This window comes from Photinus pyralis, unplaced genomic scaffold (assembly GCF_008802855.1).
Source record: "Photinus pyralis isolate 1611_PpyrPB1 unplaced genomic scaffold, Ppyr1.3 Ppyr1.4_LG6, whole genome shotgun sequence".
Taxonomy (NCBI): Eukaryota; Metazoa; Arthropoda; class Insecta; order Coleoptera; family Lampyridae; genus Photinus; species Photinus pyralis.
In genome coordinates this window covers 41,301,007-41,327,613 of record NW_022170663.1, presented here as the reverse complement: position 1 = coordinate 41,327,613, position 26,607 = coordinate 41,301,007, and the positions used below count along the sequence as shown (strand labels likewise).

Below are 26,607 nucleotides of genomic sequence, written 5' to 3'. Positions count from 1 at the left end.
AAGGAATTATAACCGATCACGACAAGGGATCGAGGAGGAAGACTATGGTTAGTATAAATTAATAAATTTCTTTTCGTTGAGACCTTTCATTAGAGTACCATGAAGGATAAAACTAGTTCCACTCCCCCCCCCCCTTCCTCCTCCACCCCGTACTTTGATAAGAGGACAGAAAGAAGGGCAGTAGAAAACTGTTCCCTTCGTTGAGACCTTTAATTAGAATACAATGAAAGATAAAATTGATTTTTAACCCTCCTCCCCCCTCCCTCTGGCCCCGTCGCTCACTGATCTCGAAAAAGAGTCGCACGGGAAAGTTATAGTTTGTACAAACAAATTTATTTCGATAGAGCATGTGTTTACCCCCCCCGCCCGCTCATTTTCTAAAGTTTAACTTGGCACTACTAAAGGCATGCGTATGCAAAATCTGAGACCAATTGGTTGTCGTATGTAAAAATTATTAAAAGTAGTTCAAAACGGTAGAAGTGGGTCCGGACGGAGGGACGGGCAAAGCGCAAACAATAGCACATTTTTTTAATTCTTAAAAAATGCGCTAGAAATAAAAAAACGAGACGGGATCAACTTCACACTCAATTCGAAATAATGAGCACACACGGTATTAGTGCACTGCTATTAAATGCCAAATAAACAGTATCTCAAATTCTTTCGCTGTTAAAAAAGTCATGTGGGAAGTTAGCCCCGCCCATACCTTTTTAATTAGATGAAACCACATGTGATTATTAGTGCTAAGTTAGTGCTGTTTTGTGCTTGATTCCAACGTGATAAATTTCCAAGACAGACCAAAAGAACTCTCGTAGGTTACGTGACGTTTTTAAGCCACCGAAGTAGGATCATGAAATTGGCAGAAATGGCACCATGGCGTTTTCAACAAAAAAATGTGCGGGAGAAGCCCTAAATTTTCCACAATCTTAATACAAAGTTCACGTAATTTCGTCGAAATGTGAGATTATGTTACTTATTACATTTCATGATTACTTTTAAGTTGGGAAGATTGGGCGAGATCAGCAGCAGTCAGCGGATAAGGTTTTCACGCAGCAAATCCGCCGAACGGTTGCGCAATTTATTTAGCGGGAATTATTATGCTGTTTTCCGCTGACCGCACCCATTGTGACCAACATTCAATTCAATTTCTTAAAAGGTTATTTTATTTTTCCACTATCTAATAAATGTTAAAAAATTATGTATAGTAGTTATCTACATGTTTTACATAATTCATGTGTACATTAAGATATCCACTTCCCTTTCAAATGATGTGGCGGTCGATGGTAGTCACCGGTTGATATAGAAAAGACAGAAATTAATCGGCGGTCGCTAACGAAGAGGTGGTCTATGGAAGATACGAAAGATGTCTCTTCCCCTTTCGAGTGATGAGGCGGTCGATGTTAGTCGCCGGCTGATATAGAAAAGGCGTTTAAAGTTAATCGACGGTCGCTAACAAGGAGTAAGTCTATGGAAGATGCGAAAGATGTCTCTTTTCCTTTCGAGTGATGAGACGGTCGATGGTAGTCACCGGGTGATATAGAAAATGCGTTCGAAGTTAATCGGCGGTCGCTAACAAAGAGGCGGTCTATGGAAGTAGCGAAAAATGTCCCTTCCCTTTCGAGTGATGAGGTGATTGATGCTAGTCGCCGGCTGATACAGAAAAGGCGTTTGATATTAATCGGCGGTCGCTAGCAAAAATTGAAGAAATATTAGCGGAATAATAATTTAATTCAAATCAAAATAAATATAAATAAATAAAAGTTGAAGTAATACAGCTCAGCAACGGTAGTCAGCGGCAACCAGTTCTATCGGGGGAAGACGGCGGCAAAACGGCAGGAAACGACTGGACGGGATGAACGGACGGACTCGGGCGCCACCAAGCGAAAATCTTGCGCCTGGTCGAGATCGGCGGTAAGCAGCGGTCTGCGGGTCGGTCTCGGTAGCCCTTGGGCAAAACTAAAACAAAATTACGGCAGAATCGCTGGCGGGGGCAAAGCAACACCGCACAAATCGGCAGAAGGGGCGGAGAAGCAATTGCAGGAAACCGAACAATAATTGCCCCCCCCCCCTCCTTTATAATTAGTGAAACGGAAAGTAATGTAAAGTTCACCATGCGACTAACGGAGCGTTAGAAAAAGACTGCTAAAAACAATTCCAATGAATACGGGTAACTTAATGCACAAAGCAGAATAAAACAGCGGCTGCCTAATGAATTTACGGCAATGCTAGAGATTAATATGGTGCTTAAAAATATAATAGGCAAAAATGCAAAAGTATAAGATCTAAATACGTTACGGTTGCAAAGTAAAGTTAAAATTTCGGTACTTACAACACTTATTTGCGAAAGTAAAAATGCAAAAGATCCCCACAAGATCAAGCGTTTATCTTATAAAGAAATCTGGCTCTTCCCTGTATTTAGTATAAAAGTCAACCAAACTAATTCTGTTTTTAATTAATTACTCGACCTGCAGTTATTGGAAAAATATAGAACAACCTACAAACCTTCTGAAAAAACTACATTGCATCCGGAGACACCTTTCATGATCGTTTTAGAATTTTAGATAATGTTCCCTGCAACTCATTACTACTTCAGTCATTACTCATTAATTAGGTTTACCCAATTAAGCGCGTTCAAACTTCCATACTCCTTAATTCAATTAACAACGAGGTCTAATTGGTATTTTCCCGGCACACCGACTGTTGTCGTTATCTACACACATGCAAGACTGATAACGTGTAAACACCTCGATTTGGAACTCGTTTCTATGCTGGTTTTCGTTTATTCCTGGAAACTAAAATGCTTAATAATTATTAACGGCGCTGAAATCTCAAAGTATTAATTCGTCGTCATCTTCCCAGTTACACTAGCTTTCGGCGCCTTCAAAAACCATTTAAATATTCCTACCAGAACGGCTGGAAAACTGCTAAATTCATTACAAAACTTACGTGTGTTATCGGTGACTGTGACAGTTAAGCGTCTAATGGAAGTATCTTTAAATGTATGAGTTGGTTTGTGAGCTTAGCACATCTTCAAGTCAAAATTGTATTTATTTATTTATTTATTTAACCAGAAACCATACAGAATAAAAATTCCAATTACATGGCACTGGGGCTCTGAACAAATATGTAGGTGTCTGTTATCGTAGTATTACGCCATATTCCCAATTATTCCGTAATATAAAAACTCTTTTTTTATTTTCAGAACAAGCAAAGTCCCGTCGAAGAGCTGCTGCGGCAAGCCGACCAACTCATATCGACCCAAAAACCTCGGGCCGAAGTATACGCGGCGATGGCAGAATCTCTGGGAAAAGCCTGGAAAGACATAAACTCCCACCTGGAACTTCGCAAGCAAGTTTTAGATCTACACGTGCAATACCACACGAAGGCGGACGAATTCTTTAGCATAGTAAACTCACTCGAATCGGCTTGCGCCGATAGCGTTGTACCCATACAGGTCGAATCAATTAAACAGTATTTAACCAACATTCACGATCTGCGAAGATCCCTGCTGGAATCTCTGATGAGCGCGTTAAAGATGGGAAACTTAGTTTTAGGAAAGTTACATGAATTAGGAGCCGAAGGCACACTCGACTCGAGACCCGATCGAATACGATGTTCGGTAAACCGAGGTCAGTACTAAATCTCCACCTGTATTCTTTTACCTAAAGGTAATTTTATTGCAGCAATTTCGCAAGTCCAAAACTGGTTAGATCAGCTACACGCGAAGCGACAGTTAATAGAAATCACGTTCTCCAAGAGAAAAGCGCAACTGGAACAGTGCTTAGCCTTGGCAATTCTCGCCTCGGATCTGCGCGAGGTTGAAGACACACTGAAGGAAAAGCGGAATATTTTGAGGAACACGGATCAGCTAGGTAATTTACGCGTGAGTAACTCATGAGTAATGGCGCTCTTCCAGGTGATTCGTCATCCAGCGCGGAACTACTACAACACGAACACAAGAAGTTACTACCCGAAGCAAGTGCACTGCAAGAGAGAGCGTTGAAAATTACGAAGGCAACCGAGCAGTTGGTGGAATCGGGCTGTTTCGCTGGAGAAAAGGCAACGGAGCATGCGTACAGCGTGCTTTCCAGTTCGTCCGATTACGTTTCCGAGTTGGAGGAACGTAGCGCGTTACTGGAGAGGGTTATCGCGTTCTTCAGAAAAGCGCAAACGGTACGTTGCTCTAGAAGTACGCCCGCAATAACCTTGCACGTTTAGGCTTTGACGAAGTTAGACCAGCTGGAAATTCAGATAAAAACCTCCGAATTGCCGTCGACCTCTCCCCAACTCGCCCAACTACACGAACAGTGCGCCCGTACCGTTGAGGAGATCACCTCCTCTCCTATAGAAGAGGGATATGCGATCTTGAACGCGGCCAAAATGCGGGGGACGGACGGCGTGAAGAGAATGGTGGAGGAGTTGGAGAATAGAAAGATTGCGATAGACGCACTGTGTACGGCGCACAGGGAGGAAAAGCTGCGAATTAACCAGGCGCTCAACTCTTTCCTGGAGAAACAGAATGAGCTGTACGCGTGGCTGTTGAGCGCGGCTGAGGCGTTTTTGCGAGGTCGTCAGGATATGGGAAGCGATCTTCCGATGGCAAAAGATTTTTGGGACTTGCATAATCATCTGCTCGTCGATTTACAAGTAAGTCTCTGCAAATGCAGTTTTCGCTTGAGCGTTGAAGAGAAAGGTGCAGTAATTTTTTTAATACACTTCAATAGTGACTTCTTGAAATTTTACGTATAACTGTCTTATCATTTTTTCGTCTTCAAAATACGAGTAGTATCTACCAGCTCCGCGTTTTGTATCAAGTAGCGAATTCAATATTGGCTCTTCTGGACCCCACATAGTCCATTAATGCAAACTCTCCATTCTGAACAGAGAGACATAAAGTTTCACTAGCTATACTTACTTGCTCTCGTTCCCGAGAAGATTTTTTAATTTTAAATCCCAAGTTCCCATCTTGAATATCTATTAAGTTCTGATTCCTAAATAGTGAATTCTGGATGGACTTTGAGTCTTTCATTTGAATATTTTGTATTTAATCTACACTAGTCTTAAACTTTACTCTTGAATCAGGACTCATGAAAATTCAATCCTGTTTCTTAAATCTTTTCTCTTGAAGCGTATCCCTTGATCTTGACGGTGGAGCAAGTCGCAACTTTTGGGGTGCTCCCAAAACTATAGTAGATAGTAGTCTTGTCTACGCCGTAATCGAATGGTTACACCGCTTACGCCTAAAGACCCCCCCCCCCCCCGCATTCCTCGTCAACCACTTGTACTTTTCATTTCTTATGCTCTTCGGATTTCTTGAATTCTATGATTGCGCAAGTTATTCAGCCCAAATTTGTCACATATTCCTGAAATCTTTGATTTAAACTCTCTGCGGTTCTTACGTTTCTGGTCTATGGAATCTTTACGAAATCTAAGTCCAGTTTATTAAATATTGAATCGGCAATCTTAATTCTCCTTCACTTGATTCTTGGCTCTTGAATTTTGAAAGTTGCATCTTAAGCCTATAATCTCAACTTTTGAATCTTGGCTCTTGAATGTTGACTCTTGAATCTTGATCTTTGAATCTGTCGATTAAATGTTCATTCTTGAATTTTAAATTCAGAATCCTTAACCCCTTTACTATTGATTCTTGAATATTGAGCTTTGATTCTTAAATCGTGAATCTTAAGAATTTTTTAGTCTTGCATATTCGATATTTAATCTGGGCGTTTGCATCTAAATATTAACGTTTTTTTGACTCTTAAATGTCAACTTTTGAATCACGTCTCTTGTATATTATCTCTTGAGTCTTGCATCTTTAAACTTAACTTATCTCTTGAAACTTGGCCCTTTAATCTTGATCTATTAATCCTTACTATTGAATTTTGATGAATCTTTAATCTCAGAATATTATTTTTGTACTTTACATTTTGATCTTTCAATCTTTAATCTTAAATGCGTTCTTTTGAATTTTGCCTTTTTAATTTTGACGATTGAATCTTGGTCCTCGAATCTTGAATCTTGAACCGAATCTTGGATCTTTACTCTTCAATCTTGACACTTGAATCATGACCCTTGAATCTTGACTCCTGAATCTTGACTCTTGACTCTTGACCCTTGAATCTTGACTCTTGAATCTTGACTCTTGAATCTTGACTCTTGAATCTTGACTCTTGAATCTTGACTCTTGAATCTTGACTCTTGAATCTTGACTTGAATCTTGACTCTTGATCTTGATCTTGACTCTTGAATCTTGACTCTTGAATCTTGACTCTTGAATCTTGACTCTTGAATCTTGACTCTTGAATCTTGACTCTTGAATCTTGACTCTTGAATCTTGACTCTTGAATCTTGACTTGAATCTTGACTCTTGAATCTTGACTCTTGAATCTTGACTCTTGAATCTTGACTCTTGAATCTTGACTCTTGAATCTTGACTCTTGAATCTTGACTCTTGAATCTTGACTCTTGACTCTTGAATCTTGACTCTTGAATCTTGACTCTTGACCCTTGAATCTTGACTCTTGAATCTTGACTCTTGAATCTTGACTCTTGAATTTTGACTCTTGAATTTTGACTTTTGAATCTTGACTCTTGAATTTTGAATCTTGAATCTTGACTATTGAATGTTGACTCTTGAATCTTGACTCTTGAATCTTAACTCTTGAATTTTGAATCTTGAATCTTGACTATTGAATGTTGACTCTTGAATCTTGACTCTTGAATCTTGACTCTTGCATCTTGACTTTTGAATCTTGACTTTTGAATCTTGGCTCTTGAACCTTGACTCTTGCATCTTGACTTTTGAATCTTGACTCTTGAATCTTGACTCTTGAATCTTGACTCTTGAATCTTGACTCTTGAATCTTGACTCTTGAATCTTGACTCTTGAATCTTGACTCTTGAATCTTGACTCTTGAATCTTGACTCTTGACCCTTGAATCTTGACTCTTGAATCTTGACTCTTGAATCTTGACTCTTGAATTTTGACTCTTGAATTTTGACTTTTGAATCTTGACTCTTGAATTTTGAATCTTGAATCTTGACTATTGAATGTTGACTCTTGAATCTTGACTCTTGAATCTTAACTCTTGAATTTTGAATCTTGAATCTTGACTATTGAACTCTTGAATCTTGACTTGAATCTTGAATCTTGACTCTTGAATCTTGACTCTTGCATCTTGACTTTTGAATCTTGACTTTTGAATCTTGGCTCTTGAACCTTGACTCTTGCATCTTGAATCTTTTTGAATCTTGACTCTTGAATCTTGACTCCTTGACTCTTGAATCTTGACTCTTGAATCTTGACTCTTGAATCTTGACTCTTGAATCTTGACTCTTGAATCTTGACTCTTGAATCTTGACTCTTGAATCTTGATTCTTGAATCTTGACTTTTGTATATTGACTTTGAATCTTGGCTCTTGAATCTTGACTCTTGAATCTTGACCCTTGAATCTTGACTCTTGAATCTTGACTCTTGAATCTTGACTATTGCATCTTGGCTCTTGAATCTTGACTCTTGAATTTTGTCTCTTGAATCTTGACTCTTAAAACTTGACTCTTAAATCTTGACTCTTAAATCTTGACTCTTGAAACGCGACTCTTTTGTCTTGACATTTGAGACTTGGTTCTCGAGTCTAGCCTCTCGAATCTTGAGTCTTCAAACTTACTCTTTGATCATGACTCTTGGCTCTTGAATTTAGATTGAAGCTGACTCTTCAATTTTTAATCTTGCATCTTAATTGGGAAACCTGCACTGTTTGAGATGGGCTCTTGAGTTTTACCTTTCCAATCTCGACCTTTGAATATTGCCTATTTAATGCGTATCTTTAGTCTTCAATCCCATTACAATTGAGTTTTGAATATTGAACTCTTGATTCCTAATTCCTGAATCTTGAGTCTGGATGGACCCTTGAATTTCGGATATTCAATCTGGCTTTTAAATCTTGACTCCGGAATCTTGCATATTCGATTTAAACTCTTGAATTTTGAGTCATGAAGCTTAAATTTTGAAGCTCTGATCTTGATCTTGAGCTTGGAATTTTGGATACCCGTTCTGAGCCCTTGAATCTTGCCTTTTTTTAACCTTGGCCCATTAATTCTTGTATCGTGATTCTTGAATCCTGACTTAATTCCTGAATAGTCATCTTTGAGACTGGAAACGTTGAATCTTGCATCGTGGCCCTTGAACCATTTATTCTTAACTTTGAATTTTTGCCTTCTAAATCGTGAATTTTAATACTGGAATCAATCTTAAATTTTGAATCTTGCATCTTAGCTCTGAAATCTTGTATCTTTAATTTTATAGATCTTTATTGCGGTGTGTGTACTTAATCTCAACCCTTTTGATATTTTGAATTCATGGGCCTTGAAGCCCATGAGTATTAAATCTTGAATGGTGAGCTCTGATTAGTATATCGATACTTTTGAATCTTATTTTTTGAGCGATGGCTCTGAAATCTTAGTTCTTGAAGTTTTTTTAAAATCTAAAACTCTAATCTTGACTTTGACTCTTTGTATCTTGGCACTTAAATCTTGACTCTTGACTCTCGAAACTCGAGTCTTGAAACTTACTCTTGAATCCCGATTCTTTGCAACTTGACTCTTGAATTTGGATTTATTCTGGACGCAGTTCAATTTTGAATCTTGTATCTCGTGGCTTGCAACTTAAGAGCGAAAGCTTTATCCTTCAATCTGAACTGATTGTTAAATTTTCTCTTTTGAATCTCAACCTTTAAATCTGCGTAGTGCGTATCCTCTTAAATCCCAGTACTATTGAGATATCTAAATCGTAAATCTTGAGTCTGGATGGAGGCTTGAATCTTGGATACTCGATCTGGACTTTTGAATCTTGACCCTAGAATCTTGTATATTCGATTTGAACTCTTGAGTCATGAAACTTAATTTTGAAGCTCGGATCTTGAGCTTCGAATCTTCGACACCCATTTTGGGCACTTGAATTTTGGCTCTTTTGAACCTTGACTCTAGACTCTTGAATCTTCATTCTTTAATTCTGACGTTTGATTCCCGAATCGTCATTTTTGAGACTGGAGATATTGAATCTTGCATCTTGGCCCTTGAACCATTTAATATTAACTATGAACTTTTGACTTCTAAATCGTGAATCTTAATACTAGAATCAATCTTAAATTTTGAATCTTGCATCTTAGCCCTTTAATCTTGTATCTCAAATGTGGATTCTCTGATTGTTAAATCGTAAATTCTAAGACTAGATGGATCTCCAGTCATAATTCCTGACATTTTAATCTTTTAAAATTCAAACTGGATTTTTGAATCTTCCTCTTGCATCTTGAACCTTTACTCTTGAATTTCGACTCTTCAAACTTATTCTTCAAATAATTCATGATCCTTGGCAAGTGAATCTTGACTCTTGAATCTTGATCTTTGGATTTTTACTATTGAATCATGACTTTTAAATCTTGATCTGTGAGTCTTGGCGCTTATATATCTTGAATGCTGAATCTTTACTTCAAAACCCTAAATTGTTGAGTTTTGATTCTTGGACCTTGGGGCGAGCAGGTCGTAGGGTGTTTTGGTATCACACGTATCAAATATTACAACGAGAAAAATCATCCCTTCCATTGTATTTAGCTTGAAAATTGCAGTCAACAAATTAATTTTGAAATGTTTCTAAAGGCTACGAAGGGGTGGTAGAATCGGAACGACTTTTTATGTTTATTTTCCTAATCCCGTATAAATAGCTAATCGTTATATGTTGTCATCCGGTTGAACTTTCTTTCTCTAATTTACCCACAATTGTATTTTTAGACGAAAGGAAACGAAATAAACGCGCTGCTACTCACATTACCACCGGTGTTAGAATACTTAGAAGACAATCAGCGTCGAGATGTCGACTCGAAAGTCGAGGAACTTCACCAGCTCTGGCTGAAGCTGAAAAACATTCTCGAAACTCGGCTCGACCTTTCAGCAATCTACGTCAAGTTTCACACAGAGGCCGATTACGTTAATAGGGAAATTGACAAACTCGAGCATAAATTAAACAACTCCCCGACGGATATCGACCAGGAAGAAGTTAACAAATTAGAAGAAAAATGGGAGTCTCTGATACCCCTGTATCAGTCGGCTAAAAATACAGGAATTACGTTCATTAATGCGACCAGTAAGGTGAGCACCGTCAAATTGTTAATTGTTTCCAGCTGAAGAGTTATTTTCGTTAGGTCTCGGAGCCTTACCTTGATACTAAACGTGCCTGCATGTGCGTCGAGTCCGTTCTGGAGAAGCTCTCGGCGAGACAGTTGGTTGTTACACGCAACTGGCAGACTTTCCATACGACGGTCGTTGAAAAACGCGAGCTTCAAATGCAATTAGAGCTAAATATGACCGAGAGTACGAAGGTAAGACGCTTTTGTAACAAATTTTTCGACGTGGCATCCTCACAATTTTGCTTAAACTCCGAAAGGGTATTTTTAGATCAAAAGAATGTGACACGTGCGCTGTTGCGTTCCTCTCTATTTACCAATTCGCTTACTTTAAGTTTCTAAAATTACAGACGATAAATTGGATAACGAAGTTAGATTCGCAACTGTATCCCGTAATTACCACGGAAGCGTCGAAACCAGAAGCTGTAAGTGAATTTCTGGAGTACAAACTGAAGACAGTCTACCCGGAGGTGAAAAGGGCCCAGAATGAGGTGGAACAAAGAATAAAGGCGGTCGAATCGCTGATCACCAAAGCAACGGTAGTTGACGAGTCGACGCTCAACGTGAAGAATAAGCTGCTAGAGCTTAACCAGAAGTTGGCCGAAGTTACGACCGATTACCAAATTTTACTGCAAATGCTCATGACTTACTTCAACAATTTGGCTGATATGGATAGAACGGTGGAAGACCTCAACTCGCAGTGCTTTACCAAGCCCCTGTCAGGGGACATGGGGGAGGTCGACACGGTCATCCTGGAACAGGAGGGCTCCCGACTGGCAATCTTAGAAATGTTTAAGTATGCCCAAAACGATTGCGATAAGCTCGTCTCCAAAATCAACAAACAGGTAATTAATTACACGTGACTTCAGATTTTCCCCACCCTCGAGCTTGTAGGAACCCGAAGGCGCAGCGGAGCACGACATTTCGAAACTCCAACATCAAATCGCAATTCGCAAGAACAACTGGGAGGAGATGTACGGCAAGAGAAGCAGCATGCTCGAAGCTCACCGACGCTACTGCCAGTTTAACACAGACTTGAATCATATTAACGAAGCCATCAATGAGTTAAGCCATCAGCTGAAGGAGCTTAGGGGTCAGTATGGCGAATCTCTTTCGGCAGCCAAAGCAACCTCCCAAGCATTTGGTTACTTTGAGAAGACGGCCGAGGTAAGATTGATTATGACTGTTGAACAAACCCTAATCGAATTTTACAGGTGCTGAACCAACGAATTGATACCTTCATCAAAGAAGGAAGGAAGCTAATTGAAGATGGTCACATTCACTCGCCCCACATTGATTTCCAACTGGGCGAGTTACAAGAGCGATGGAACGCCCTGAAGAAACAAATTGATGACTCCCGTCGCCTCATTAACCTCAGCATACGATACTTCACGATAGTTGACGAGGTAAGTACACTTAGATGGCTTCCTCCGTTCACTTCAGTTTTCCAGGCGATGGATTGGTTTAAGGAAGGTAGCCACATCTTAGTGTCCATCGCGCGGAGGTCTACAGCAGTACGAAAACCAGAAGAAGCGCAAATGCTCCTCAACGAAATTGAGCAGTTTTTGAAACCGGGCGAGGCGAAGCAAGCCGAGAGAATTGCGACGATAACGTCTCTCGCGTCGGAACTGTACGAACCTCAGATCACCTCGAGGTCGTCGCAGGTTGTCATCCACAATGAGGAAATGTTGGAGTCGTTTACTTCGATTAGCAGAGAGCTACAATCTCTGATTGTGAATCTGAGAGCGGCCGATGAGGAGAAAGAAAGGGCTAGAGTCGAACAAGAGCACGCGGATGCGTTACTGGCGGCGGCGAAGGCCGAAGCCGAAATTGCGCGGGCGGCAGCCGAGGCCGCCGAGAACGCGCGGAGAGTGGCCGAAGCGGAGGCCAGGCGAATTGCAGATGAAGAAGCGAGGCGTGCTGCCGAGGCAGAAGCGAGGAGGTTAGCCGAAGAACAGATGAGGAAGTTGGCGGAAGCCGAAGCGAAGCGATTGGCCGAGGCGGAGACGAAGAGAATCGCGGAACTCGAAGCCAGACGGCTAGCCGCAGAAGAAGCGATGAGAATTGTTGAAGCGCAGAGTAGGGCCGAGCTGGAAGCGCGACGATTAGCTGAAGAAGCAGCGAAACGGTTAGCCGAAGCAGAGGCGAAGAGGATAGCAGAACTCGAAGCCAGACGATTAGCCGCAGAGGAAGCGATGAGAATTGCCGAAGCGCAAAGGTTGGCCGAACTAGAAGCGCGACGATTAGCGGAAGAAGAAGCGAAACGGTTAGCCGCAATTGAAGCACAAAAATTGGCCGAAGCCAAAAGGTTGGCCGAGGAAGAGACGCGGAGGTTAGCCGAACTCGAGGCGAGAAGATTAGCGGCGGAGGAAGCGAGAAGGGTAGCCGAGACGCAAAGATTAGTCGAGGAGGAGACTAGACGATTGGCCCAAGAAGAACTGCTCGCGCAAAAAATGAGGATTTTAGAATTAGAAAAACCGAAAGAGGTCACAATTACACAAGTCGAAATTCCCGTCAAATCGGTCGATGTAACGGACAACGTACAGGAGGTGATGACCCAAACAATTGAAGTTGTGAAGGTTACCAAAGTAGCGCACCAGACGCCAGTCGTGGAGACTATCAGTTCGACGACGACAATTGATGGTTCCGGTGTGTGGGAAGCGCCTACTTTTATTCTACCGCTGAATGACACCGTTTTGCAAGAAGGTATGTTATGATTGTATTTTATATTGTACTCGTTCTTCATTAGGTATATGCGCATCATTTCTTCTTGTTTATTAAGAAATCAAATTTTAAAAAAACCACATGGCAGTAACACATTTGCGAGAAACATAGAATTTAGCAAAAATCAGTCATGGACAAAAATTTTTGTCTACGTAAAAATGGTTGATGAGAATTTCTTTTATTTTGTCGCCAAATTAGCATTTAAATTAATTACCTACATTTGTTTGTAGAAATTTAACTGTTTTGCAATTGTGGCCTTAGGAAGTTCGGTAGACATAAAAAATAATTACCTTTGTTATGATTTTTTTATACAAATTATTTCAAAAATCGTATTTGGCATTGTGCAAAACTTTCATTTTTTGTTTTGTTCAGAATCGGGTTCAGCCCCTCTATTATAATCTATGTGTAATCGGTCTGTCCTTTTTGAACCAAAAAAATAGCCGAATTTAATCAGTTCCGACTAAATCCGGTGGTCCGTAGGTTTTAATTTATGAATGTTTTTTATTTATTTTTCGTCTTTATTTATAAGTGGGCGGTGTTTCAGCCAAGGGTGCTCTTCCAACCCAACCCAACCCACTATACATTTACCAAAAATTAAAGGCATTTAAAGTTTTCTGATGACCTTTTTGTTTTTCATATACTTAACCTGTCATTTTTGTGATCAAAATCAGAAAAAAAAAAGAATTAAATGACAACACGGAGACATTTAGTGAAATCTGTGAAACATGCGACTAATAAAGAATAAAACTAAATATGAAAACAATAACAAGTAAAAATGGAAAAAAACATGTAATAAAATGTGCTTGCTACGTTTCCTAATCAAATAATGCAAAATATAAAAAATAATAATTAAGTAAATTTTAAAACTATGCACCAAGAAAAGAGAAATAAAATTAAACAATTCAAAGAGTGCCTTTTGGAAAATACGCGATAAACTGAAAATATTTATATAAAAATGCAAACAAAAATTAAATCACGCAAAAAAAGGGGTTTCAATATTTTGATTTCGCGAATGTTATCGATTAAGTACGAATTCCCTAAATAAAAATGTTAAAAAATAAAAAAAATATTTAAATTAAAGAAAGTTAAAAAGATTAGTAAAATTATGAAAGCTCTTCCCATTTAACTGATCCACACACAAAGATATAAAATTTAAAGAAAATATCAATACACAAATAAAATGTTAATTACACGCAGTGAAAAATAGTAATAAATAAAAAACTAAATAAATAAACTAAAAAAGTAGGTATATATGCAATTTTTAAAAGTGGGAAGTAGGCGATAACTAAAAAATGGAAAAAATAAACGTATCTAAAACACAGACTATTTAAACAGTTAAGATACTTTTAGTGTTTCCACTTTTTAAGTTATCGCCTACTTCCTACCTTTAGGAAAAAATTGCGAAATATAAGCAAAGATAAAGTGAAAGAATGATTAACTTACCAAGATACACCAAAGAAACAAGAACCTATACTATGTAAGTGTAAATCGAATAATAAAGAACAGAAAAAAAGAAAAACAAAATTAATGAATGAATAATTTTATTAAACATAATATGCAAATTAAGAAAATAGCCTAACTCCTTAATCTTAACCGCCGACTGGGCATTAGGAAGGATGGGTGCATGAAGGACAAGATATTCGGCCAGGTGGTAGGTACTTCCAGAATCAGTAGCCGTTATGGCTGCGTAACTCTCGATTTTTTTTCGGTGCGGCGCGATCGCTTCCGAGGGCTGCGGAGTGAGTAAACTTCGTGCGCGATGTTGTTTTTCGGTAAAGCAATACGTTTCGGGACGGGGTAATGACTGAATCTAACGCAAGACGCGTAGTACCCGCCAGGTGCCGAAAGCGCACCCTTCCAACGGTCTCTCTCACGGCGCAAGAGTGATGCCCGGACTCCATAACTCCAGAACGACAGGAACATCTTAACGTTCATCCTCTTCCCATTCAGAAGAAGAATTCTTCCAGGTGACGTCTCCCATGTTTTCATCCGATGAATCTCTTCTTTTCTTTAAATTCTTTCTTCTTCACATGCTTGACCTTCTTTGTCATCTTTAATGTCTCCTTTTGTTCGAATTCTTCCTTTTCCGGTGTGTCTGTGGCGATCACACTCTTCCCACGCCCGCCTTCTCCTAATTTCCGTGGCTTAGCTTTTGGATAGGAATTCAGTGCATGAAACAAAAAACTTTAGTTGCACCGATCTGTAGAAGGAATTGGTGTAGGAAACTGGCGTATGAATCTCTGCTGAACCTGAACAGCTCATTGTAATGGAAGGATCCACAAGAGTGCCTGCTTCTTCAGGTGCCGATTCGATACGTTCTGCAGAAGTACGCTCTCTGCAGTCACGCAGGCAGAATTTACGCGGAATTATCTAAACAATTTTCTACGAAAACAACCAAGTCTTTTCCGATTAACTGCATCTCGACTTAATTAAATTAACCTTTTATAAAAATAAACGAAGTGCCCAATAAATCAAATCTGAACTGTCATGAGCGATAAACATTCCCTAAACTTAACAATTCTTGGAAATAAACTTTTTACAACGAAACAAATAAACAAAGATACAAGCTACAATAAACAGGCAATAATCATTTTGTGTTTATATAAAAAAACCTCAACCAGATTAATTAAATGAATAGAAATGAACATTTGATTACTAATTAACGACCCGTCATTACTTCAGCCCACTGTACCCAAAACAAGAACGTCCACATGCAAATGGAACGACAAAAATAAAAACATTAAAGTATGTTACAAAAAAAAACCTGCCAAAAAGTACACAAAGTCAATATGTTGTACAATCAATTTTGGCAGTACAATTAACAGTAGGGCGGGAAATTTGAAGCTGCCCATTGTAACCCCGTGTCCAAACCATCCCCGGTTTCCCCTGCCGAATAAATGTCCACTTTTTGTTTGTCAAATATTCGTGAAATACGAAAAATAAATAATATGTAATTATAAAAAATAATCAAGTCAAAACGGGCAAAGCATGTAAGAGAATGTAAGAATGTAAAAGAATTTTTCCAATCAAAAAATAGTTAATATGTAACAATGTTTAAAAAGAGAACCACGAGTAAAATAATTTAGAAATGTGAGGAATTGTAAAATCGAAACATTTCCAAATCAAATAATGCAAAACGGAAAAATGGAAGCGAGATACTGAGAATTAAAATGTAACATAAGAAAAACAACAAAATATTAAAGAATGTAGCTCGAAGGTTAATGGTTATAGGCTTTAAAATTAAAAATGCTAAAATTCAAACTAATAAAAATAATTGAGAAAATCAAACAAAAAAGTAAAGCGAAAAATTCAAAAGAAATGCTAAATTAAATTAAACATATTTCTTAATCCACAATTTCAAGTAAAATTTGAATGGTAAGATTATACTAGAAATGAAAAAATATGCAACAATTCAAAAAGTTTCTTTGCCAAAATTCACGATATTACAAAACAAGGTTTACAAAAAGCATAACAATGAAAAGAAATAAACCACACGAAAGATAAAACTGTGGAAAATCAAAAAAACCAAAAACAAATAAAAATAATCAAAACGAAGAAGAGTGGCTTGTGCTAAGTGATACAATAATATAATATAGCTTGCCCCGTAGGTATGTGATGGGAAAAATAAAAAAAATTGAATAGAAGTGGATGCATACTGAGTGATATTTAATTAAAATAATATTTCTTTAAAAACGGACGTAGCTATGGATTACAGTGGTTTATTTAAAAAAATCTAAGGTGTCTGTGTAATTCACAATTTCACAAGACAAATTAAAAAATGATCACATGTAGTCCCTCCCGATCTTGTGCATACACTGTTTATGAACACAGTTGATGAAGCTGTCTCGACTGACGTTGCTCCTACTTTTTAAATTAACGTATTAAAATAATATATCGTAATTAAATGATGAAAGAAAGTGACATACACAATTATTTTTTAAAAAAGGTACCGAAAATGAAAGATTGATTGTGAGTGGTAGAAAATTGCACGCAAGAAAAAGATTAACACATTAAATTAAATAAAAATGTTGAATATATGCAATCAAAAGTAAAGGTTTAAACAAATGAAAAGTAATACAAAAAAAAATGAAATCCTGAATTGAAATATTACGCAAACAACATTAACATAAAATATGGTATACTCAAATAAATGAAAATTTAAGGTAGTCAGCATAATCCGTAATCGATAGAGAACTTCAAAAGCAAATACGAGTAGTAATAGTATAGCTGTAGAAACATCGACAATATAATGGAAATAAAAATAATAATCAGCATGTGAATTACCAAAATGTAGAAAAAGCAAAAGTTCCAAAATGAATATGGGTAGTTAATAAACACAAACAAAGATTATAATCAAAACTCTAACGATAAATACTGAAGAAGTTAGGTTTCACTGTAGACTGTGTTTAACCAATTTGATACTGTGCATTAGTTAATAAACCACTCTCAGAAGTTATGGTTATTTGCCTCAGCAGGACCACAGTAGGTACAACCAATGTACTTGGCCCACAGTCTCCACGATCTTTTGATAACGTTACTATACATTTACCCAATAAACCTGACAGACGATTTTTTTTAGGCTCCAAGTTCACCTTCATCTGCCAAGTAATCGGTAATCCGACACCCACCGTCATTTGGTACAAAGATGGCATTGCAATAGGAAATAATCCCGACTATCAAACCTCCTTTAAAGATGGGACCTGCACCTTGACAATCGAGGAGACATTTACAGAGGACTCCGCTAAATACATTTGCAAAGCTACCAATCGGCTTGGAACGGCCGAGACTGGCGCCTTACTAACCGTTAAAGAAAGTCATCCTCCAGAAGAGTTGATTCCCCCGAAATTTGTAAAGCACCTCGAACCGGCGTTCACGAAGCAAGGCCAAAAGTTTCAATTCGAGTGTTTGGTTGAGGGCCATCCGCTACCGACCGTCCAATGGTTCAAAAATGGCGAATGTATTGACAACTGTCCAGATTATGGCATTACGTACAATAACGGAGAGGCTATTTTGAGATTTGATGAAATACATTTAGATTGTCAAGCGGATTATACCTGCAAAGCGACTAATCAAGTCGGAATGGCTCAGACGACCGCAAATCTGTGCGTGGAGCCGTGGGAGAAAACCGAAAATCCATTCTTCACTATCCCTCTCTCTAATGTTATGGCGAGAGCGGGACAGAAGATTAAATTGGAATGCGAGGTTTCAGGATTGCCCACTCCCAGTTTAACGTGGTCACACAACGGGAAGCCAGTGAAGGAAACGCGAGAACTTAAGGTAGGTCAAACTATTATTTATAAATTAGACCCAGGCGTACCTTTTGACTTTTGGGCACAATCGAATAATTAGGTTCATTCACTTAAAAACTTCGAGAATTTCTATTCCTGTGACATTTTAGTGCACCCACCTCACTCTGAGCATTCACACCACAATTTGGCAAAAATCCCACTTTATCAGCAATTTATTTTATCATACACCTTTAAATGTAAATTTAGCCCGTTACTAACCAAAATACATTTGTGACTGAAAAGAAAAAAAAAGTAATCCGAGGAACCACGGTGAAAATAGGGTCAGGTCCGCGTTTTAAAATTAATAATATAAGATAGCTCACACAAGTCGCGGTCTAAATATAAATTGGTTTGCAGTTCCAAAGCGAGGACAATCACCACACACTTGTTATATCTGAAGCTTTTCCTAAAGATGCCGGGACTTATGTCGCAACGGCGCTAAACGACGTCGGGGAATCCACAAGTACGTGCAACGTCACCGTTAAAGGCCGCCTACCGACTGAAACTTCCGATTCGGAATTGGCAAGCGATATGGAGCCAATCAAACCGTCCATTCAAGTTCCGTTAAAAGACATTTCCGTGTTCGATGGAAAAACTGTACAGCTCGACTGCGTGATTGTTGGACAGCCAGAGCCGGAAGTGATATGGTACCACAACGACAAACCGGTCAAAGAATCGGCGGATTTCCAGCTTTTATTCCAAGGGGACCGTTGCTCGCTTATAATCCAGGAGGCGTTCGCAGAAGACGCGGGAGATTACAGGGTGGTTGCGTTGAACTCGGCCGGAGAAGCTTCCAGTAAGTGCACGTTAACGGTAACCCCACTGACCGATACCGCACCCAAAGACACCCAGGAGGAAAAGAAGGTGACAGGTTCCCCGCCAAAATTCAACAAGCTGCTGTCGGACGTTTTGGCGTCTGAAGAAGACCGAGTTGTGTTCGAAGCTAACGTTGTCGGCGAACCGAGACCTAGTGTGAAATGGTTGCTCAATAACGATGACATTGAATTGAACCAGCACTACAAGCTGAGTTACGATGAAGATGGAACAGTCAAGTTGGAAATTGAGAAAATTTTACCCGAAGACAAAGGCGTTTATACGGTCAAGGCGAGCAATTCGAACGGTGACGCCAAGTGCTTCGCGCAGCTCATTGTCAAGTCATTCAAGCCGACGGAAGCTAAGGAGTATGAGGAGATTAAGACAGCTCCTCAGTTTAAGGAGTTGTTCTCAGACCGACAAGCCTTCGAAGATACCACGATCAAGTTCGAGTGCATAGTTTCTGGGAAACCCACGCCGAAAGTGAAGTGGTTGTTTAACGAGGAAGCTGTATCTGGGAAAGCGTTCTTGGTGTCGACTTCTGGCGAAAGACAGGTTTTAACCATAACGAATCTGACAAAGGAGAATTCCGGTACGATCACTTGCATCGCTGAGAACGAGGTGGGGAAGGCAATTTGTACGGCCACTTTGTCGGTGAAGCCTGGTCAAACGGTCATGGGGGAGCCCAAAGAAGTGCCCGCTCAAGAACTGGTTGATGCCGCTTCGTACAGCTCAAAACGGGAGGTGTTCGTACAGTCGTCTACATCCTCAAAGAGTACTGTTGTTACAAATAGTGGTACGGCCGAACCGGATGTGCAGACGCATGGATACATCGCTAAAGACTCGCAAACCATAAAGCAGGTGAACGAACAGACCCCCGAGGTGCAAGAGTCTCACTTCAGGGAGGAGTATCACAAGGTAAGGGAACCCGGCGTCATTCAAGAACACTCGATGAGTACGGTTCAAATCGGAGAAGCAAGTAAGATTAAGGAGACTACGGTATCCGCATCGCATTTACCGGTTCAGCGAAAAACGAGACCGCCGAAATTTACCAGTCCAATTGTGGGGAAAATCGTCGACCAAGGCGTTGACGTACTGTTGGAAGGTATCATTGACGGGAGCCCGACTCCCACCGTTAAATGGGAGAAAAATGGTGTCCCGTTGGTTAGTGGTGGTAAAATTACGGTATCCTACGAGCTCAACAGGGTCAGAGTGGAGATTAAGGACGTGGGTACCAGTGATGGTGGTCGTTACACGTGTACGGCGGTTAATGAAGCTGGTTCGGCCGTTAGTACATCAGATTTGGTAGTCAGAAGTAAGAGATTTAAAAATAAAATGCAGTTTTGGTAAGCGTTTCACTTTTAGAAACAGTTTTCCCTCCAGTTTTCGGTCGACGACTTCAAGCGCAAGTTGTGAAGAAAGGCGATCGGGTGCACATGGATGTTGAGGTCACCGGTACTCCAACTCCAACGGTGACTTGGTTTAAAGACGATAAGCCGATCAAGGAGGTGCTGCTTCAACCGTACAAAATACTGGTTCAAGGAAACTCGCATACTTTAATAATCGAAAATGGTAAGTGATGTCTGGGTTAAGGTTCCTCTCATTGTTGTGCGTAGCTGATTTCAGTCACACTGGGAAATATATGGTCAAGGCAGTAAACGATGGAGGAGAGGCCCAAAGTATAGCTGACTTTGCAGTGTTCGAACCAACCCCGGATACCATGGTGGAAGTGGTCAAAACGGTTGTATTTGAAGATGTGCACAAGCACGAAACTTTGGTAAGTACCACATTATCGCAACGACTCTTATTGATCAAATTCTAAAGGCGCAGGCTGCAGAACAATCAAAGAAAACTTACTCAGCACCACAACCCAAAACCGTCCCTATCCAAATTTCTAAACCTGCACCTGTTAGTATGATTTCCCTTAGGCCCAGTACTCCCGCATCTTACATATCAACTGAAAGTCACATATCTGAATCACAGTCTTCCGCTCAAGCGCAATATTCCACAGTAACAGAAACGACAGTGTCAAAAGAGTCTAAGACATTTAAGATGGAAAGCAACACAGCCGATTTTTCACCAGCACCTTTCCACCAAATTGATCACAAAGAGACATTAATTCCAACCACCATTGAGAAAATAAGCATTCAGCCACCTCAACCGGAAAGTACCGGAATTGAAACCACCTCAATATCTAAGCAGTCTTCATTAGATTATTTTGTGCAGAAAATGAAAGAGCACGAAGAGCCGGTACCCAAGGAACTCCCAAAGGGCACTCCCCTTCAATCTGATATTTACACCAAGTTTGAGGATACCACCAAGGTAGACTATCACCCTCCACCTATAATCAAAACTTCGGAAAAACTCATCGATCATTCCTTCTCTTCGTTTCATCCACAACCAAGTCCTTTTAACTTAACCCCGGAACCACCGCCAGAAATTTGTTTTACTCCCAAACAGGATGTGTACAGAAGTGAGCATCAGGAGATTAGGAAGCACGATTATTCCTACTCAAAAACCCAGCCAGTTCCCATGCGACCAGTTTCGCCGAGGCCGTCCGCCGAGGCCTTAGAGATGGAAAAGCTTTGGACGCCGCACAAGGAGCCGGATAGGACGCTTCTTGTCAGCTCGCCTTTACCTACTCGACCGATCTCGTCGCTTTCAGAACCATCCGCCGAAGGGCGGGCGATGGAGAAGAGTTGGGCTCACAAGTCGGAGACGCACAAGCATACGTGGCCCGAGGAAAGCAAATCTTGGTCCGCTCAGACCACGTTGGAGAAGAAGTGGATTCCCGTCCACACCAAGACTGAGTCCGTGTACAAGGAGAGCAAAGTCATTCCGACACCGGTCATGCACTACGTTGCGAAAGTGACTGACCTTCACGAAACCGGTTACGCGACGATGGAGAGCAGCTCTAGCGAGATGCACCACGAAAATATCGTTTACGAGCACAGCGCCAAGCCTTCCGAAATAATCAAATCTTGGCCGCCACCATCGCAAGTTGAGGAACCGAAACCCGCCTACAAAATCGAGACAATTCCTATCAGACCGGCTTCAGTTCAGGATATCACCGACGAGGTGTACTTACAGCCGGGACCGCCTCCGGAGATAGGATTCGCACCGGCTCCAAGTACGCCTCAATTTCGTTCAGTTCCCCCGCCTCTTCCGCCTAAACAGGAGAAACCCCAACCCCCACCTGTACCCGCGAGACCATACAAGCCAGTTGCACCACCGAAGAAATCTGCGCCACCACCGATGCTATTTACACCCGCTGCTCCGAAACCGCAACTTGTAAAACCGGGACCTCCACCTACACCTTCCAAGTTTGCGAGGGGGAGATTTACAGATAGCGACTACGAAAGCGACCTTGACACCTCCAGGATGGCCGTCAGGTGGAAGCCGAGCACTAGCGACAATGAGGAACCGGCTTATCGTCATGTGAACGCCCCCAAATTTACTGTTCGTTCCAAATCCGTCGAACCTCCATTTGAAAGACCATTCTATACGCAACCCCCAGTGTTTACCTCTAGCGTTTCAGTTGAGGATAAAGAGCTGCGAAAACAGCGCACGTCGTTTATAAGGAAACAGTTCGAGCAGAAGCGCGAGGTATCTCCACCGCTTTTAAAACCGGGCACGCCTCCCGAGTATGTGCAATCCGAAGTGAAGTACATGCCAGAGTCTCCCAAAGTGAAACCAAAGTCGAGTGCGGACGGCTACATGGCCGACACAGACGAGCCATTTACACTGAGAAAGAAAATATCCAAGTTTGAGCATAGGCAAGATGAAACTTTGAGGCAGGAGTTTTATTCCACCAGTTCCGAAAGCTCCCGTCAGAAAATGACTTATGAATCCCAATCCATAAATAAACCAACCACTCCTAAAGTTTACAGGAAACATACTCCGGCATCTTCAGCACAAAAGAAGGTTCGATTGTGTGAATGTTTGTCGTATTCACTTAATTTTGTTTTTCTTTCGCACTATCAGCATGTTCACCTGCTTTTCGCCAGGGCACCTCAAGCTGCGAGTCTAAGTGCCAATTTGTTTTACAGGAGCTGGTCGCCACGCCCATTATTACTAGTGTTTCGACCAAGAGTAAGACGATATATAAGAGTGATCGGGACTCAAGCTTGGAACCCTTCCCCTACAAACCAGATCCGCCCAAACCGAAACAGCCGAAAGCTCCACCTCCGCCTAGTCCCTCCAAATTTGTAAAGGGCGAATTCCGCGAAAGCGATTACGAAAGTGATTACGAAGGCCGAATGAGTTCGGTGTGGGGCGGTGGGGACCGCTGCTATAAACCAGTGAGACCCGTGCTGACCCCAAGCGGACGGCATTCGCAAACTGGTGCTCGCAGCCCCACGCCTCCAACCGAATTCGACCAACCGCCGCATTTCAGCGGACCGCCCCGGCCGAAATTCGAGCCGATCGAGAAACCGGTCGCCGCAACGAAGCTGAGCGAAACACTTAGTCAAAAGTCGTCCATTTCCCAGGTCGTTCACAAACCAAAACCGGTCACACCCAAATCCGCACCGGGAATAGAACTGATCGTCGCCAAACCGGCGGTACCGAAACCCGGAACACCACCCGAAATCGGTTTCGCCCCCAAAACCACGCAGTACTACCGGTCGACGACAAGTGCACCGTACCAGAACGCTGTGCAAACCGAAACGTCAAACGTGATGCACTTCAAAGAGTCAACGGAAACGAGTCATCGCACCGTTAGTCTAGAGCAGACTCGCAAAGTCATAACGTTCGGCAAAGATAAAAAGCAGAGAGTCCCACCTCCAGCGACCCCAACGAAATTCGTCAAGGGAGAAATGAGGGAAAGCGATTACGACAGCGAGATTGAGAATACGCGAATCAAGTCCGTGTGGGTGCCTGGGGAGGGCGACAACGACCTTCCCGGTTATCGCAAGGTAGTACCTCCCTCGAAGCACTTTATCAAACCTGTCAAGAATGAGAGAATTATTTCGCCCATGGAATTCGACACTCAACCACCAGTTATGAATAGTCACAGCAAGAACGTCCAACCTCTAAAACCAGGCCCTCCACCACAGTACAGTTACTCCCCGGCGACGGTCACAAAGATAGCCTCTAAGAACATGGAGAACATGACGCACACGTTCAAGTCCAAAGCGCAAAAGTTCGTTAGCGATATTATGACTGATGTAAATAAGAAATCAACTGAAGACAGCCCCCAAGTGTACAGGGAGGAAACAAGGGCCGCCCAGCACGGTAAGGACGATTCGCCAATTCCTTCTGTCAGGTGGTGGTATTTTAACCGATGTACGCTTCTACCCTTTAGGTACTAAACACGTGGACCCTGACACTGGGTTAATTTACTTCAAATACGACTTCGGTTACGAATTCGGTATCGTTCTGCCCGGCCAAAGTAAGGGCGGCGAGATACCGACTCCGAAGAAGACCATAATCGAGCCACCCAAACGCACAGGAGACATTGAGATGCCGGTCTACCACGAAAGTAGCCATTCTACTCCCAGTTTTCGGCCGTCGAAGACTTCGACTCATAAAAGCGTCAAGTGGGATCCCACTTCTGAAAGTGAGATGTCCGAGTATGAGAGTGACGCAAAGAGGAGATATTTGAGTCCTCGTTGGGAGCAATCGTCTACTAGTCCCGTATCGATATCTCCCAGTCTGCCGAGTACTTCTCCTGCTTTTAACGCAGGTAGCCGATTACGGTTCACTAACGTTTTGGGTGTGCGCTTCGCTGACTTTTCCACGCTTTTGCAGGCTCAGTTAAAGTTAGTTCTTTCTTTTTCTAACACTATTGTCTCTTGGTCTCATTCAGAACGGCAGGTGTTGTGCTGTTGAACCTTTCACCCTACGTCCGTGAATACGATATCGAGGTATATATGCAATTATTGTTTGCTCATTTAGTGCTATATGTTACTGTATTGTGGAGATTTTTCTGCTCATAGTTTTTGAGATATTCATATTTTTAGATTTCGACCCCACCCATTGTTTTAAAATTTTGTGCCCTGCTTGTGTTATATTTTTGCCTCATAAATTTTTGAAGGGCACAAAGAAAAACTTTGTATTATACAGCAAAAAATGAGCACAATATTGGATATTTCGACATCGGTATTCCAACTCACGAATGTCATTTCGCCACATATTTCTTGATCCTCTCGTCTTCGTTCACGTATTTCTCGCATGCCGTTTGGACTGACTAACAGTACGGAGCGGAAGGCATCTTACAAATAATAAAATTTTTAATCAGAAAGATGTGCTCTATGCCTGAACAATAACAAATACCCCGATTTATAATTCTAATGCCTGCATGTTGTAGGTATCAGAAGTGCCGAGTACCACTCGAGTGCGCCAACCACACCAGTGAATCGAGAACAAAACACTGCACATCCGAAACGGCCCCCTATGATCATAACTGTAAACCTCTGCCAATTTGCAAGTGCGTACGATTAACAAGTTTGTTTCAGCCACTGCGTGACATAGCTGTTGTGAGTGGTCAATCCGCCAGGTTTGAGTGCATAGTGCAATCGGAGTCTACACCTTCAGTACTTTGGTCGAAAAATGGACGAATAATTCAAAACTCGAAGGATCTGCAAATCCATTACAGGAACGGCGTTTGTCGTCTTACCATACCCACTGCCTACCCAGGTAAGCGCGCCTTGTTGCAAACAGCTTCTAACACAAACTTGCAGAAGACGCCGGCTCGTACACCTGCACCGCGTCAAACCAAATCGGAGCCGTCGGGACGACAGCTACTCTACAAGTTCCAGGTGAGCGCCGTTCCCAGTACATAAAGTAAGGGGTGGAGGAATATGCACTTTACACGTCTAGTCTAAAAACGCTTGCCGAAACATTGTAAGCTTTTTTGCACAAAGTGAAGATAGTTCGTGGTTTAGTTGCGCACTCTCTTTCTCTCGCCTTGTTTGTTTAATTGGATTTAATGGAGGATTGACTAATTGACTGTATCAAGTAATGTAAAAAAATTCGCATGTGCCTAATTAGTGAATCTAAACGGTTACTTGGATGCTTCGCAAAAAAACGTATAGTGTTATTCTAGTTTACCTTTTAGTTATTAAATTTAAGCCTTTCGTGTATACTCCAACTTTCATCTTACTGTATATGTATCTTTTGGGTAAAGTTTCTTGGTTTTGCTGATCTATGTTTGTTACTTATTATTATTTATACAGTATTTATTGTGATTTGTTTTGTTCTCTTATTAAACGCTTTCAGATGACAACTCAACTACTTATTTTCTAACCCTTTAATATAGCTGTTGGAGATCTATTAACACTTGTTGTCGCAGAAAGTAGTGACCTGTTAACTCTATTAAAAAGGTAACGTAGTAGTTGGAATAAAATTAATTGTAGTTTTCACATACTGCACTCGTGTAGAAATAGTTACAGAGCTTGGGAAACGGTGGTGCGTTTGTATTACATGTAAATAGATGGTTGTACTTGTAGGTATGAAAATTTTACTAAACAATTCAAATGAAGTATACGTGTGCAAAAAAAACAAAATGGAAATACTTAGTTCTTGAAATGCGAAAGATAAAAGGTTGAACCGTTTCATGTTGCAACCCTAACATTGTTTTGCACATACTTCAAACTAATGGGGT

General features: G+C 41.0%; 1 protein-coding gene across 6 annotated transcripts in view; it reads left to right on the top strand.

The window, feature by feature from the left end:
* Positions 1 to 26,213, top strand: part of LOC116174774 (titin) — a 114,897-nt gene extending 88,684 nt beyond the window's left edge. For 3 of the 6 annotated variants that reach the window (XM_031492761.1, XM_031492764.1, XM_031492766.1), the window contains 20 exons: positions 3,200 to 3,626; positions 3,681 to 3,869; positions 3,914 to 4,170; positions 4,216 to 4,644; positions 9,785 to 10,141; positions 10,195 to 10,371; positions 10,527 to 11,021; positions 11,071 to 11,343; positions 11,391 to 11,582; positions 11,628 to 12,882; positions 17,480 to 18,177; positions 18,546 to 20,316; positions 20,367 to 20,573; positions 20,618 to 20,778; positions 20,826 to 22,925; positions 23,051 to 24,236; positions 24,307 to 24,687; positions 25,312 to 25,409; positions 25,460 to 25,640; positions 25,685 to 26,213. In XM_031492761.1, coding sequence (XP_031348621.1) covers positions 3,200 to 3,626; positions 3,681 to 3,869; positions 3,914 to 4,170; positions 4,216 to 4,644; positions 9,785 to 10,141; positions 10,195 to 10,371; positions 10,527 to 11,021; positions 11,071 to 11,343; positions 11,391 to 11,582; positions 11,628 to 12,882; positions 17,480 to 18,177; positions 18,546 to 20,316; positions 20,367 to 20,573; positions 20,618 to 20,778; positions 20,826 to 22,925; positions 23,051 to 24,236; positions 24,307 to 24,687; positions 25,312 to 25,409; positions 25,460 to 25,640; positions 25,685 to 25,791 — 10,941 coding nt within the window. In that variant the 3' untranslated portion in view covers positions 25,792 to 26,213. Of the gene's footprint in view, positions 1 to 3,199; positions 3,627 to 3,680; positions 3,870 to 3,913; positions 4,171 to 4,215; positions 4,645 to 9,784; positions 10,142 to 10,194; positions 10,372 to 10,526; positions 11,022 to 11,070; positions 11,344 to 11,390; positions 11,583 to 11,627; positions 12,883 to 17,479; positions 18,178 to 18,545; positions 20,317 to 20,366; positions 20,574 to 20,617; positions 20,779 to 20,825; positions 22,926 to 23,050; positions 24,237 to 24,306; positions 24,764 to 25,311; positions 25,410 to 25,459; positions 25,641 to 25,684 lie in introns of those variants that run through there. The other 3 variants (XM_031492765.1, XM_031492763.1, XM_031492762.1) reach the window with 3 other exon arrangements.
* The last annotated feature ends 394 nt before the right edge of the window (positions 26,214 to 26,607 follow it).